This window comes from Dysidea avara, chromosome 5, assembly GCF_963678975.1.
Source record: "Dysidea avara chromosome 5, odDysAvar1.4, whole genome shotgun sequence".
Classification (NCBI taxonomy): Eukaryota; Metazoa; Porifera; class Demospongiae; order Dictyoceratida; family Dysideidae; genus Dysidea; species Dysidea avara.
Genome location: NC_089276.1, coordinates 6,672,923 through 6,689,243, shown reverse-complemented (window position 1 = coordinate 6,689,243; position 16,321 = coordinate 6,672,923). Strand labels below are relative to the sequence as shown.

The 16,321-nt window shown below is 37.7% G+C and overlaps 1 protein-coding gene, 1 long non-coding RNA gene and 1 pseudogene across 2 annotated transcripts; all 3 read left to right on the top strand.

Annotated features, from left to right (window-relative positions):
- The first annotated feature begins 1,731 nt into the window (after positions 1-1,731).
- On the top strand, positions 1,732-4,949 carry LOC136256583 (neurogenic locus Notch protein-like; annotated as a pseudogene).
- Positions 4,950-5,072: 123 nt separating this feature from the next.
- Positions 5,073-6,009, top strand: LOC136256580 (protein eyes shut homolog; the record flags this gene model as incomplete). Its single annotated transcript, XM_066049557.1, has 2 exons — positions 5,073-5,898; positions 5,948-6,009. Coding segments are annotated over exons 1-2 (888 nt in total), but the record flags the coding sequence as incomplete, so codon positions are not given.
- Positions 6,010-6,043: 34 nt separating this feature from the next.
- LOC136255399 (uncharacterized) lies at positions 6,044-7,179 on the top strand. The gene is made up of 5 exons (XR_010700879.1): positions 6,044-6,140; positions 6,264-6,325; positions 6,373-6,460; positions 6,519-6,628; positions 6,919-7,179. It is a non-coding gene; the product is annotated as an uncharacterized lncRNA (long non-coding RNA).
- The last annotated feature ends 9,142 nt before the right edge of the window (positions 7,180-16,321 follow it).

Sequence of the window (16,321 nt, the reverse complement as noted above, 5' to 3'; positions counted from 1 at the left end):
GTTTCTTTAGACCAGTAAAGCATTCAACTTTGATAACATATGGAATCGCTTGGCCATGGGTCATTGGAATTTTTGATAATCATGGTACAATTTCTTCTGTAATAATTTTATTAGCATCATAAGTAAAGCCATGGAATGTGTTTGAAGTTTCCCATTTTGTGAAAAAATCTGTTGATCAAAGTTATTGCCCACCCTTGAATTAAACTATTGTCGGATTTGCTTAGTCCTGTGAAATCCATCTTGGCATTAGCATTGAAAGCAGATTTTTTTGAACCTCAATAGTTCATCATAGGAACATGTTACCCCCAAAGTCATAAAATGATTTAATCTCCTCTTTAGAATCTCTCAATAGTATGGCTAGAGCTATTTGTAAAGGTTCAGTGGCTAAGTTTTTTTACAACAGAAGTAATGATATTCCCTATCAAGAGAGCTAGCTGGCAATGATCCAAGCAGTTTTTTGCTAAATTTTGATAACGGCCTTGCTTTGATAGTTGACTAATGTGTCTGTCAATGTGACAGTAGTATTTATTTCTGTCAATTTCGATGTCATTTATTTCAGCTCTGATTTTATCTAACATCTTATCTACTATCAAACTTGTGTCATCTGTGTCATCAGGTACCAAGTGAAACATTATAGCTGCACTAGATTTAAAAACTAATAGTGTAGAGATTCCTAGGAAGTACAATTTCATTCTCAAATTTCTCTAGTATATTTGAAACCAGTTGTCGCCTAGTTAGGATATTTCCTTCCTCCTGTATATATTTATTGTATAGGTCAACAGAATTGTGGACAATAGTCTTATTACCAGATAGATAAGCCATAATTGATTCAAATGCAGTGTCCAAAGGCTGGTCAGAAGTGCTGTTAACACTACTCTGACGTGATGCTGCCTGTACAGATCTGGGGAACATAAATGATGCCTTACAGTCAACATGATATCTTACATCTGCTGCATGTAGATCAGTAAGAACCCCTGCCATTCTCATGCCTACTTGTTCAGATTCATAATCATTCCTTTTCCCATGTACCTCAATGATTGCATCTTTTAAGCTTCTGCTTCCAAATGATTCACCCTCTCTGCAAACATATGCTGGACACCATCGTCCTGGATTTGTGGGATCTTTTGCAGTATCACACTATTCTCCACAAAACAGGCAATGCTGAAAAAAGGAAAATGCATCTGAGTGTCTTGCTCCCTTAAAGTTCTTCTTGAGACCTTTATCTGATTTATATATAGTTTCACCTCTTTCATGTAATGCTCTTTGGATAGACCTCTTGTGGCAATATTTATCAACACACTGTCGATGAACAGCAATATATTCAATGCCTAGTTGTTCTTTCTTTTTTAACTCAAGATGAAGACCATCATCATAGTGTTTACTAGCCTGTATTACCCTGTGTGTTGATGCTCGAGCAAGTGAAGCTTCTTTTGAGCATGAATAAAGTGTTTGAAAGAAGCATTTGTGTTCTTTAGTTACTATTGTGTAATATAGTTATACATATAACACAATTTTAAGACTATATGACCTTCCTACCTTCCATTCACTGTACTAATCTCTTTCGTGTCACATAGCAACACTTATTTATTCCAAATATTTCACACAAAATATTTTTAATGATTGTTCAGTTTCATCAAATTAGAGATGTTCAGTTTCATCAAATTAGAGAAAACATAATTTTTAGCAGAAATGTGAGTAAAAACAAACCCCAAAGTCAGCCATGCCCCAGGAATGTGTAATGATTTAATAAATGATTTCACCTGTGACTGTGTAGCTGGCTTTACTAGCAAAACATGTGATGTAAATATTGATGATTGTAGTCCTGACCCTTGCCAGAACAATGGAAAATGTAGAGACTCAGTAAATGATTTCTCTTGTGATTGTGTACCTGGTTTTACTGACAAAAACTGCTCCTTTAACATTGATGATTGCAACCCCAATCCCTGCGTGAACAATGGAACTTGCAGTGATTTAGTGGATGGTTTCTCATGTGATTGTGTGCCCGGGTTTACAAATGAGACCTGCAATACAAACATTGATGAGTGTGATCCCAATCCTTGTCTTAGTGGTGGAATATGTATGGATGGTATTGACATGTACACTTGTTTGTGTCCCCAAACACATACTGGAATGAATTGTGAGGTGAACCTTGGTGTGTGCCATCTTGCTCCTTGTGAGAATAACTCCACTTGTGTTGATGGTGAACTTGAGGGTGAATACCGATGTCTGTATTCATTAGGATTTGCCAGAACTAACTGCACTGAAGGTAACTTTGTGTGCTGTATTGTAAGTCTGTTGTATTATATACCTTTTCTTTTGCCTTAAATATTGATATAAGACCACCATCTTTCACTGGAGATTCACTATTTAACATTTGAACTGCTTTCTAATGCTTCAATTACCACTACCATTGATATTGCAGTTAGACCAAACTCATCTGAAGGATTAATACTTTATTTTGCTCAACCCACGGAAAAAAAATGCTCCATATCTGTCCCTGTCCTTAGAAGGAGATATCCCAGTGTTTAGATATGACTCAGGTTCGGGGCTCATAGAAATCAGGGGAGGATCCCGTATTGATGATGATGAGTGGCATGTTATCAGTATCAGTCAAGATGGTGAATATGGTGAACTACAAGTGGACAACATGGATACATACACAGGATTTTTACAAGGAAGTTTCCCCAGTTTGATGTTGGATGGTGGCTTGCTCTACATCGGCGGTGTCAGTAATTTTAGTCTTATCAATCCTCCGCTACCAGAGGAATCAGGGCTTATAGGCTGTGTTGCAGAACTACAAGTTAATGGGCAAATGTTACAACTACTTGAGGATAATGTAGAAGCCTTAGCTAATGGCCAGTGTCAAAGTTCAGCATGTAGTTATGTGCAGTGTCTCAATGGAGGAACTTGTGTTGATCAGGCTATGTATTCCTTTATGTGTCAATGTGTTGATCGGTTTGTTGGACAAAACTGTGAAATGTCTAACTTCACTTGTGCTCCTGATATGTGTCTGTTTGGAGGAAACTGTCTGGAACGAGGGAATAATTTTATTTGCCAGTGTCCTCTTGGAAGGAATGGAAGATTATGCGAAGAAGGTATTATAATTGTAACAGTAATGTGTATATATATCTACATAATTGTTATTCACCTTGGCTAAATAGCTTGTTTCCTTAACAATTCTTTTATTGCTTAGTTATGCTTTGCATACAGTCAGAAAGTACATAAATCACCTGTCATGCAAATAAACTATGTGTATAAACGTAGAAAATATCACTACTCCTTCATGTGGTGGAGACTCCTACATCACATTTGGTCCCATCCGCAATGCCAGCATTAATCTGACTATATCATTGTACATTAGACCCACTGGAAACGATGGCTTAAATTTATCAACTCCTTTTCAAATTTGGACTTCAGTGAGTATGTATACTTGTCCCTTGCTAATGGATTTCTGGAGTTTGGCTATGACAATGGGGTAGGCAGTGAACCAGTTGTTGTCAGGAGTAGCAGTCGACTACAGTTGGATGAATGGCATCATATTGAAGTGAATAAGTTTGGACACAATGGGTCTCTCATTGTCAACAATGATGCTCCAGTTTATGGCTACTCTTTTGGAGCTCTGAATGCCTCTGATGTCACTAAATCTTGGAGGGAACCTCTGGATTGGTGGGACAGATGGAGTTGCAGATATTTCTAGCATCACAGGTATAGCTGGTGGTTTTCAAGGCTGTATGAATCAGTTAACCATCAACGATGAGCTAATAGACTTCAGATATTAGATGCTGAAATGGGCTATGGTGTTGGAGTATGTAACTTTACCCTCTGTCACCCTAATCCTTGTATGAATGGTGGTGATTGTGAAGACGCTGGCACAAATTTCTCTGCAATTGCCCATTCCCCTTCACTGGTGCATTGTGTGGAACGTCCACCATCAATCCGTGTTAGGATCCTCTACTGTGTACAGCTGGTGCTACATGTGTGGTTGCTGTCAATGGAATGGACTATACTTGTTTGTGTCCTGTTGGTGCTAGTGGAGAGAGATGTGACCAAAGTGAGTCATATGTGCTGTGGAAAGTGTATTTGACTCAAACAACTAGATAGTAGATAAGCATTTTGCTGTTGTAAAATATTAAGGGCTGTTGAAGGTTTAATTGTCAGTACTGTGGATTTTCTGTCCATTTGAACTGATATTTATGCATATTGTGTATTAGTGCATTTTATCGTAATGCAGTTTACAATTCACAGTACATAATACATAGTACACAATGTTAAAATGGGTGGCAAATTCACAGTACTAGACTACTTATGTGTAATTGTCTCACGTAATTTTTATTTTTATTTTTCATGTACAGTTGTTGAGTTTGCAAATCCATTTTTCAATGTGACTTCTCACCTACGCTATCATCAGCTCATTGGTGACAGATCTACAACATCAATAACAATCACATTCTACCCTGCACAAGCTGATGGACTATTGCTGTAATCTGGTGACATTACTAAAGCCATTGATTTCATATCACTTAGTATAGTAAACTCACGTATTGAATTCAGATATAACCTTGGGTCAGGTAATGTACGTATTGTCGATGATATGGTCAGCTTGTTTGAATGGCATACAGTGGAGGCTAGACGTTCCTTACAGTTTGGTTCTCTCACCATCGATAATGGTGTATATTACAATGGAACTTCAACTGGTACAACAAATCAACTGGACATCATAGGATTTCTGTATCTTGGAGGTGTTGATACTTACTCTGCTATGTCCAGATCAATTGGAGTTAGTTCTGGATTCACCGGCTGTATAGATGAGTTGATAGTACGTATGATGTCATCATTTATGCATCTTTACTGGTGGATTGTTACTGGTGAATGGTAGGAATTATAGTATAATTGGTGACTCCTTGTCTGGTGGGAACATATTAGAGAATAAGTGAAGTAACTTTAGTTCATAAGATTTGTACTTACCATCTTATGAACTAAAGTTACAGTGTAGGTTTGGATTTAGCAGGTCTCTCCTCTAAATCCAAACCTACACTGGCAGGTGAACATCCTGCCATTGCCATTACTGGTACATGTTCCACCATTCATACAGGGAGACAGTGCACAAGGGTCACTGGGGCACTCACCAAGTGACCATCGTTGATGTGGTGTACTTCACTGGCAATTCCTACATCTCTTATCCCAGTCTGAATGAGAGCTTCGGCAATACAAGACTTTATTTAGAGATCAAACCAAATGCTTCAGATGGATTAATCTTGTACAACGGACAAACAAATGGGACTGAGTATATTTCATTGAGTCTGTCATCTGGGTTTGTCCAGTTTCAGTACAACTTGGGCAGTAGGACAGCACTGATAGAAAGTAAATATCAACTGGACTTGAATGACTGGCATATCATTGAAGCAAGAAGAAACGGACAATCTGGGATGTTGACAGTAAATGGTGTTACTACCACAGGATCATCACCAGGGACTGAGACCTTGCTGCAGCTTGGTGGCCCCTTGTTCATAGGTGGTGTAGAAGACTTTACAATGGTCTATACTAATAACACTGAAGTTGGGTATGCTGGATGTATTAGGGAGCTGAGAACTAGTCCCAACCTTGAGGAAGTGGTTGATTTCATAGTAGACTCTACTGGTGGCCTGAGCATTGAGAAATGTCCGAGTCCTGATCCATGCCTCAGCCAGCTTTGCATGAATGGTGGTACGTGCACGTATGATGGTGAACACTTCAGTTGTCTGTGTACTGATCAGTACACTGGTGCACAGTGTGAGGAACTACTGTGCTCAGAAAATCTCTGCCAGAACAATGGAATATGTATTGTAGAAACTGTAGCTGACACACAAATACAATCCTGCCAGTGTATTCTGCCATTTGCTGGTGACACGTGTACTGAAGGTTGGTTATTATTAAATGCTATTACATGCAACTAAACTGTTCTTTATAGTTGTGACCTTCACACATGCTCAGTTTGGAGGAGATAGTTACTTACAGCTCTCAACTGATATACTCACGGTATGTAGAATAGTTGTATTTAACTGTGTTTAATTTTGTATATATACAGTCTGTCAATTGGAACTTCAATCTTCCTTTCTTTTGTATCAACTTCTATCAATGGTTTGCTCTTTTATATTGGACCGGTGAGTAAACAAGCTGTGCTAGTCGCTGTAAATTTTTAGTGATGTATGTAAGATTATAAACAAAAAAATTGAATTAGCAAATGTTCCAGGTCTATATGTATTTTGTTTTAATGTACTTTCTAGCCTGCTGGTGTTCGTGGTAACTATCTATCGATTGGCTTAAATAATGGCATTGTAGAGTACAGGTAAGACATGCTGTATTGTCAACTAATAGTAAGTGTGCTGGTCACAGATTTGATTTGAGTTCTGGTGCAGCTGTCATCAGATCATCATTCCCATACAATAGCTGCGGATAGTGTCCATATAGTCAATGCAACAAGGTAGACATCCAATATAATTTATTATATATTTCATTTATGTAATGATTGTGCAATACAGAATAGGACAAATAAGTGAGCTGTCAGTTGACTTTCGTCAAACAGTCCAGGATTCTTCCCCTGGTGATGCTACTCAACTAGACTTCTATTCAACAAGTGTAGTATTTTTAGGTGAGCTGTCCATACTGTGGAGCCTCACTTAGTGGCCACCTCTTTTAATAATAAGACTGCCTTATAACAGTGACTATATTGGTTAAGTCCCAAACGTAGCCAAGGTGTACTTCATGATCTCATTATAGGGACCATGCATGTCAAGCAGTCAAGACCACCTTGGGTCCTATACCTTTGAGGCCTCAGTATGCACCACGTTAAAAGGTCACTTTAGGTAGCCTCTGTTAGTGAAGTTCCCCTATATAAGTATCTATAGATTTTATTTTACACTTGTGTATTTATGTTAACAGGAGGGTCCCCAGACATCTCACTAACATCAAGAGGATCCTATTCACTGGTCATAGTGGATGTATTGGTGATTTACTTTTTGGTGTCAACGGTACAACCACTTCATTCATCTCATTGATACAAGTGACTGGTGTACAAGTTACCAGATGTGTATGGTAGCTAACTGGCAACTCCTTTCATACCCCATCATGAACACCACATCTTTTAACAAACCTGTATGCATATTTATATCACAGATATATCATGTCCATTTTTCTCATTAAGTAAGTGAAGGGTATAATGACCTATAGCACAAAGAAAAGTATGACTATCTGGGGATCAATGCAAGTCATAAGATTTGGTCATGTTGAGAATCTCATTCCAGTTACTTTTCTAGAGGTTAATTCTTCATTCTTCGTGGGAGTAAAGATGCATATGCATGGTTCAAAGTAGACTATGTGAACTTGGTCATATACTACTAATTTGCTTAATGTTGACACCATTATTATTAGTTTTTAGGGCTGTACCAATACTGATATTATATTGGTATAGATACTGATAAAATTAATATTGATAAGTATCAATAAATCCCAGGTTAGTCAAAAATTTTTTTTCTTTCTTGCACTTTTTGGTGGTTGATACTTATAGCACTGACAAAAACAGACAAGTTTGGATAAAAACCTTTTGTGAACAGTCATAACCATTGAATAATGATTGTTGAAAAGCAATTTAACACAGCCATAGTGATCAGGCTACATACTCTGTTATGCTGTAACACAGCATTGTTTATACACAAACACTGACTGTATATGTTTTGGTTTTGGAACTAATTGTCCAAAAATTTTACCCAAGTTCAAACAGATCACAGGCCTCAACAGTGAATAGCATTGGAGTCATTTATAGGTTTGAAGTATGTTTTGTCTCGATGTATATATATATATATATCTAATCAAAAACAGCCAAGCTGTAAAAAAAGGTGTGGCCCCCAAAAAGGCCATGGTGAAAAAAGATGTGAAATCCAAGGTGGCGGCCAAGAAATGGCTGTGATGGTAGGTTAATGGTTATATTTTAATAACAACAATTCAGGTGAATTTGGTGCCAAGACCAAGAGGCACAAAATTCACCTGAATTGCCGTTATTAAAATGTAACCATTAACCTACCATCACAGCCATTTCTTGGCCGCCACCTTGGATTTCACATCTTTTTTCACCATGGCCTTTATGGGGCCGCACCTTTTTTTACAGCTTGGCTGTTTTTGATTAGATATCACTTCTTTTTGTATTTGTATACTGCAAAGCCGGCCTATGGCTGGCTTTGGGGATTTTTTAACCCATGTGTTTTTTTCTTTACCACAGGAAGAAGAAAAGAACTTAAAGAAGAATTTTAGTACTTCAATTATTTTTGATTTTATTAGTAATTATACAAATTATATACATATATTTATTACATGCTCATTATTCCCCACAGGATTTTTTTTGCAGCTGATCTCTCTACTGGGTGGCTTGAAATGTAGCTGAACTATATACAGGATGGTTTCTTTGTAGCTGAACTCTCTGTAACAGGTGATTTGTTTGCAGCTAAACTCTCTACATGGTGGTGTCTTTATAGCCGAACTCTCTACATGATAGTTTCTTTGTAGCTGAACTCTCTATAAGGTGACTTCGTCTAGCTGAACTCTCTACAGGGTGATTTTTTTGTAGCTGAACTCTCAGCAGGGTGATTTGTTTGCAGCTGAACTCTCTACATGATGGTGTCTTTGTAGCTGAACTCTCTACAAGGTGACTTCGTCCAGTTGATCTCTCTACGGGGTGATTTGTTTCTAGCTGAACTCTCTACAGGTGAATTGTTTGCAGCTAAACTCTCTACATGCTGGTTTCTTTGTAGCTGAACACTCTACAAGGTAACTTCTTCTCTACAGGGTGATTTGTTGTAGTTGAATTCTCTACAAGGTGGTTTGTATGAGGCTGAACTCTCTACATGGCGGTTTCTTTGTAGCTGAACTCTCTACAGAGTGATTTGTTTGCAGCTGAACTCTCTACATGATGGTTTCTTTGTAACTGAACACTCTACAAGGTGACTTCTTCTAGCTGATCTTTCTACAGGGTGAATTGTTGTAGCTGAACTATCTACAAGGTAACTTCTTCTAGCTGATCTCTATACAGGGTGATTTGTTTGTAGTTGAATTCTGTACAGGTGGTTTCTTTGTAGCTGAACTCTGTACATGATGGTTTCTTTGTAGCTAAACTCTTTACAAGGTGACTTCTTCTAGCTGAACTCTCTACGGGGTAATTTCTTTGTAGCTGAACTCTCTATATGATGGTTTCTTTGTAAATGAACTCTCTACAAGGTGAATTCTTCTACCTGATCTCTCTACAAGTTGATTTGTGTGTAGCTGATCTTTCTACTGGTTGATTTGTTTGTAGCCGATCTCTCTACAGGGTAATTTGTTTGTAGCTGAACTCTGTACAAGGTGCTTTTTTGTAGGTGATCTCACTGCAGGTTGATTTGTTTGTAGCTGAACTCACTAAAGGGTGATTTGCTTGTAGCTGAACTCCTTACATTGTGTCCAGTTTCTAGCTGATCTCTCTACAGAGTGATTTGTTTGTAGCTGAACTCTCTATAAGGTGATTTATTTGTAGCTGAACTCCTTACATTGTGTGTAGTTTCTAGCTGATCTCTCTACAGGGTGATTTGTTTGTAATTGATCTCTCTACAAGTTGATTTGTGTGTAGCTGATCTCTCTGCAGGTTGATTTGTTTGTAGCCGATCTCTCTATAGGGTAATTTGTTTGTAGCTGAACTCTCTATAAGTTGATTTGTTTGTAGTTGATCTCTCTGCAGGTTGAATTGTTTTAGCTGAACTCTCCACAGGCTGATTTTTTTGTAGCCGATCTCTCTACAGGGTAATTTGTTTGTAGCTGAACTCTCTACAAGTTGATTTGTGTGTAGCTGATCTCTCTGCAGGTTGATTTGTTTGTAGCCAATCTCTGTACAGGGCAATTTGTTTGTAGCTGATCTCTCTACAGGGTGATTTTTTGTAGCTGACCTCTCTTCAGGGTGATTTGTTTCTAGCTGATCTCTCTACAGGGTGATTTTTTGTAGCTGACCTCTCTTCAGGGTGATTTGTTTCTAGCTGATTGCTCTACAGGTTGATTTGTTTGTAGATGAACTCTCTACAGGGTAATTTACTTGTAGCTGAACTCCTTACTTTGTGTCTAGTTTGTAGCTGATCTCTCTACAGTGTGATTTGTTTGTAGCTGAACTCCTTACATTGTGTGTAGTTTCTAGCTGATCTCTCTACAGGGTGATTTGTTGGTAGCTGATCTCTCTACAAGTTGATTTGTGTGTATATAGCTGATCTCTCTGCAGGTTGATTTGTTTGTAGCCGATCTCTCTACAGGTAATCTGTTTGTAGCTGAACTCTCTATAAGGTGATTTGTTTGTAGCTGATCTCTCTGCAGGTTGATTTGTTTTAGCTGAACTCTCTACAGGGTGATTGCTTGTAGCTGAACTCCTTACATTGTGTCTAGTTTCTAGCTGATGTCTCTACAGGGTGATTTTTTGTAGCTGAACTCTCTTCAGGGTGATTTGTTTCTAGCTGATCTCTCTACAGGTAGATTTGTGTTGATTTGTTCATTGCTGATCGCTCTAAAGGTAATTGATTTGTTGCAGTTGAACACCCTGCAAAGTGTTTTGTTTGTAGCTGATCACTCTAAAGGGTAATTTGTTTGTAGCTGAACTCTCTCCACAGTGACTTGTGTGTAGCAGAATTCTGTGTAACTGAATTCTCTAGAGAGTGACTTAATTGTAGCTGAATTCTCTACACAGTGCATGACTTGTTTATAGCTGAACTTTCTTCAGTGTGACTTGTAATGTTCTGAATCTCTATAGTGGTATATTTGCTTAACTCTCCACATGGTGACTGTCTTCTTGCTGAACTGTCTATAAGATTAACTGTTTGCAGCTGAACTCCCTACAGAATAACTTGTGATGTAATAAAATTCTATAATGGAGTAAATAAATTAGCCGAATGCTCTATTAGGATGACTGTTCTATTAGAGTATCTCGATCTCGCATTTGCTACACGGAGTTGGCTTTCGAATCATAACTCAGTGATTTGTAATCCGATTCTTCTGTACTACTGCAAGGACTTTCTATGAAGATTATTCCAGCTATACACCGATTTTCAGCTCATTGCTCTAAGCGGTTTGCCTAGTAGGCGTGAAAACTAATACTTTTTTATTCATAAAAATCGATCGCGTAATTGTGACACAGGTTGGGTTTTGTGTCATATCTCCGTGGTCTTTATCTCGATTCCTTTCAAACCACCAAAAGGCACTCCTACGATGGTTACTCCATCTACATAGCAATTTTCAACTCATTCCATGAAGCGGTTTACCCTGTAGGTGTCACAACAAATCGATCTTGTTTTACGCGAATAATCGGTCATAACTCCTGAACCATTCATCAGATTTGTACCAAATTTGATGCTAGGATTCGCCTTTGGACTCCCTTTCTGTGTGCCAAATTTCAAGGCGATCGTAGTACGCGTTTGCTTGTTATAGCAATTTGTGCAAGTGTGCGAAAAGACGAAGAAGAAGAAGAAAAAAAAAAACGAAGAAAAAAAAACGAAACTTTGGCAGCTCGTATCTCGGAAATGGCTGGAGCGATTTCCTTCAAATTTGGAATGTAGACTCCCTTGGCTGGCGGGCAACTGTGTAGCAAATTTGGTTCCAATCAGATACGTGATCACCGAGATACAAAGGTGTGAAAATGACGTTTTCGTTCTTCCTGTCAATATACTCACGGTGTGGCGCGCCGGCTTCTTGGGCCGCACGACACACTACCGTGTGTCTTGATATAGTGAGTTTCATGAAACAGTTGTTTCAATACTGACTAAAGATGGGGTTACTATAGGTAGTATTGGAACACTGTTTTTGCTATGTAATACATATTGGTTCAGCTTGGCTATGTATATGATATTGGTTCATTAGAAAACCTGTATACCGTGACAATAAATATCAGATATCGGATATTGTATGTAAAATGTGGTAACGGTACAGTCCTATTGGTTATCTACTATGTTCACTTTGTTCAGCCTGCTGTGTAATGGGGCTGAACAAAGCGAACATAGCTGTAAGTGAAGTGTAATGGCCACTGCACTTTTGAAGCAGTATTTGATAGCTGGGGGTGAGTGTTCAGACGAAACATTAATTCTGGCGTCATCCTTTCTTTTGATGCGGTATGCGTGGGTTCACCAGTCATAATAATGTTACAAGTAAACAAACAAGTGTAAGGAAAACTTAGGAATTTTAAGTTTGATTAGGAATCATAGAAAAAAAGTAGGGAAACAAGGGAGGTCGCCTACACCTGCAGATATACTAGTGAACATTTATTTCCTAATTCAGTCTTGGTCTTGGGCATCGACTGAATTAGGGATTAAATGCTTGCTGGCTGGGGACATGGGTGGTAAGAAGCATCTAGTGTATACAGTCAAATTATATGGTACACATTAGTGTTTGAAGCACACTAGCATGCCAACCTAGGGGGTCTGGGGACATGCCCCCAGAAAATTAGGCTCTCTGTGATTGAATTTGAGAGTATTTTCAGCAGTTTTACAGACAATGTCGTTTTGCTTTTAAGACTGTGCATCATGATCTCTTCACCTGTAGCTAAGTATGACACATTACAGTATTGCTCCTTTCTACATCTTCTCATTTCAGAGGTGGAAATAGGTATATCTAAGTAGCAGTGTTAAAAGCAATGTTGATGCTTTAAAATCAGACACTTTGCTAGCTATGTAGCCTTAAACACCAAAACATAGTAGTATTTTGTTAACAAGCACCCAATCCATGGAATGGACTACTGTTGCATGGAATGGACTACTGTTGCATGGAATGGACTACTGTTGCATGGAATGGACTACTTAGCTGCTATGTTGCTACTAGTAGCTACAGTATGCTTTGTACTTCTCTGCATTCTGTTTGTTTAAAGTAATTGTGAGCTTCAGAAAGAGCTGTTGTGACAGTTACCTGTGCCAGACAATCAAGACTAACCTAGCTACATCTGCAAAGCCATTATGGGGAAGGTACCTGTTACAGATTGTAACTGACATACAGTGGCTCAATGAATTATACTATAACTACTTTATCAGTTTGTTGACTACCAAGACTACACTTTTGCTCATAAGCATATCTGAGGGGGGGGGGCAGGGGGAGGCTTTGTCCTTCTCTTCTCCCCTTGGACTTACAGGAATATATTGGCACCAGAAACAGGAATCATGCATTCACACTGTATTCAGCAGTAGCTACAGAAAGCCAACAAGCAAATAGAAGACAATTACAGTTATAAATACACTTACCAGTTACAAACTGTACACTGTGAAGAAAGTCACTACTCTAATAGAACAGTCACAATTCTAATGTCATTAACTGACAATTTTTTGTAACAATAGCTGCTACTGTTTAGTACACCTTACCATAAAACAGGTTTTTCTAACCAATTAATTTTATATGCATGCATTTTGTTCAATAATGCTCCCAAATTCAAATCTACAGGCTAATTTTAAAAAAATTCAGAAGATATCCAACTAGAGTCTTAGAAAATGTATTCCCTTCATTCATCCGGCTAGCTATACCAAAGCAAATGAATATAATAAAGGGCCCTTTAAAATCTCTGATATAATTAACTTGCAATTGTGTATTGGAGTTCCATTGTTCTCTTAGTGGAATGAACACTGCTTTATTCTATAACTTCTTCCCCCCGCAGTGTGTCCTAGATCCGCCTATATGCTTTTGCTAGTGATGGCTGAGTTGGTATGATGTAATCAGTGGCAGCTGTAGCCAAATAACCACCTAACATTTTGAACCATATAATTCACTCTACGAGTTCTACAATATCTATATAGATCTAGTTAGAACCATACTTTGATTAAGATCTCCTATGTTAGAGCCATAGCAGAAAGTATTGCTATCTATCTGAATAAAACAAAACCCACAGTTAAAACTTTTGTAACTATGGAGATGCAACCCACAATCGAACTTTTTAAACCGTGGGCACATGCCTGGTTACTGAAATTGTTTTCATTAAAGAGAGTGTGTGTGTGTGTGTGTACCTATCTACCTATGTTTGTCTGTACACACCCACGTGAGCAGAATTGTTAAATGTGACCCTATTTTGGAAAACCATACATTTTGGCACATTGGTCAATTTTCTTTTTTACAGCTAAAATGAAGCACTGAGTGATTATCTACCTTGTATGAAAATTTTGTGATGATACATTCCAAAGAAATGGCTAATTACTGTCTAATACATAACAAACTAACTTTTCATTATCACTATAAGAACTGCATAGTGATCAGGTGTGACAAATTGATGAAAAATCACTTTGTTGACAAAGATCTCCATCCTTACAATCTAAAATGGACGAAAAGAGATCCTTGAGAGTTTAATCATGTGTTTTTAGTGCTTTTCCTCAATTAAATAACGTCTAAAGACAAGAAAATGTTTGGTTTTGGGAATGAACAAATCACCCAATTTGTAAGTTAATTGGTGTCCCACGCACTGTGAAACTACTACATGGTCTGATATAATTGAGTATATCTCCTAGAATAAAGAAGCTATGGGTGTGAAATTTCACAGCAAGAAGACTTAATAGTTGCTTTATCAAAACGTACAAAACAATTTAAAAATCTCAGAAATTTTCCATTGAGTATTCCCACAAATTTTGCATGTGCCCAAATGCATGGTTTTCCAAAATAGGGTCACAAATAATGGTAAAGCAGCTTTTACATAAGAAGTAAAAGCGAAATGAAGTCTGTATTAAACTTCTGCATAGGTGAACTTTGCTCTGAGCATAGATGTTATGTATACCATCTATGCTCTGAGGTACCATATCTAAGATTTATTTAATAAGTTTAATGTTGTGATCCTAGTCAGTTACTTTTTCAGCCTTCTTGTGGGTCACTAGAGGGATAGCAGTTAAAATAATTCTTCACCCACTATGTAAAAAGATGCATGTTTCAAAGGTAGACTATATAGGTGAACTTTATGACACAACTTGCAAATGGCTGTGTTTTCATGGGACAAAATCCTAATATGTGACCGGATTAGTGAAAAGGGGTCTTCCACACACATCCAATTTATGAACTTTGATAATTCATAACTTGAGATTGGAAAAGGTTGTTGACTTGAAATTTGGTCAGTAGTGAGTTCCAGCATAGGTTAGTGGATGAAGGAAATTTCAGGTGTTTATCTTTATTGAACACTAAGTTGTGGTCTTCCAAGTTCATAGAATTGGATGTGTGTGGAAGACCCCTTTTCGCAAATCCGGTCACATATGGGCTATATCTATAGCTACATTTGGTACACATGTGAAAAAAGTACTGATAAACAGTGCAAGGTTGCAGAAACTGGGAGTGTTCCCTTATGGTCTGTATCACTGTTGACAGTAGTGACAGGAAATGCTGAGAAATGCGGTAACTACTTTTGCCCTCATTTTACAGTGGACCAAGACTATTATTCACTAAAACTTGTACTGTAGCTATTTGATGCTTCTGCCAAGTAACAGTGCTGTAATTAAAAGTGATATTCTGCTGCAGTGTCTACTGTTTTGATGTAGATGGCATCCAGTAACACATGGCTATATTTTAGAACTGTATTTGAGAATGTAGCTATAGTCTTTACCTAACATGCATACAATTAACAAGTTGCAATATATTGGCTCTGTAGAGTATATTTTTACTGGTTTTGTGCTTCAATCTCTATTCAGAAGGATGACATTTTAAACTGATCAGAGGACATGGCTCAATATTTTTGCTGCTATAATAGAGTGGTTGTCGATGCATTCTCAATGGAGACATTTATTGCTTGTCAAACTGCTATCTTTGTATATTTTATTTCTATATCAGAATTTGCAATTACCAGATACCACTTTGTATCGTGTCAGAACTCACCATGCATATAGTACCTCTGTTACTTCTCTAGCACGATACAGTACAGGGTTCTGTTCTGTTACATAACTTTTCATCCTCCTTTAAGATATGTAAGTTACCATAATGTAAGTCACGTACCACATTTAAAATGGTATATAGTTTCTAAATGTATTTCTATGAGCCATAAAGACACATAAATTTATGGATACTGCTTAGTGTCTTATGGCCTTGTTTAATTATCATGAGTTAAAGTCGTATCTATGCAAGTTACTAAACCTGTTGATGTTCTCCTTAATTTTTGAGATATGTTCATTTTTCCACTTGAACTTGTGACGAGTTTTTGATTCTGTTGGAAATATTTTTTCACTGCACACAGTCAAGAAATTATCATCACAAGTAACTTGTAGAAAACTGCACATTTCACTGATGACTTTCTTCGGGTTAGCAATGAGATCTTGTCCATGTATTTCTATAATGTCAAGATTGTGTTTGG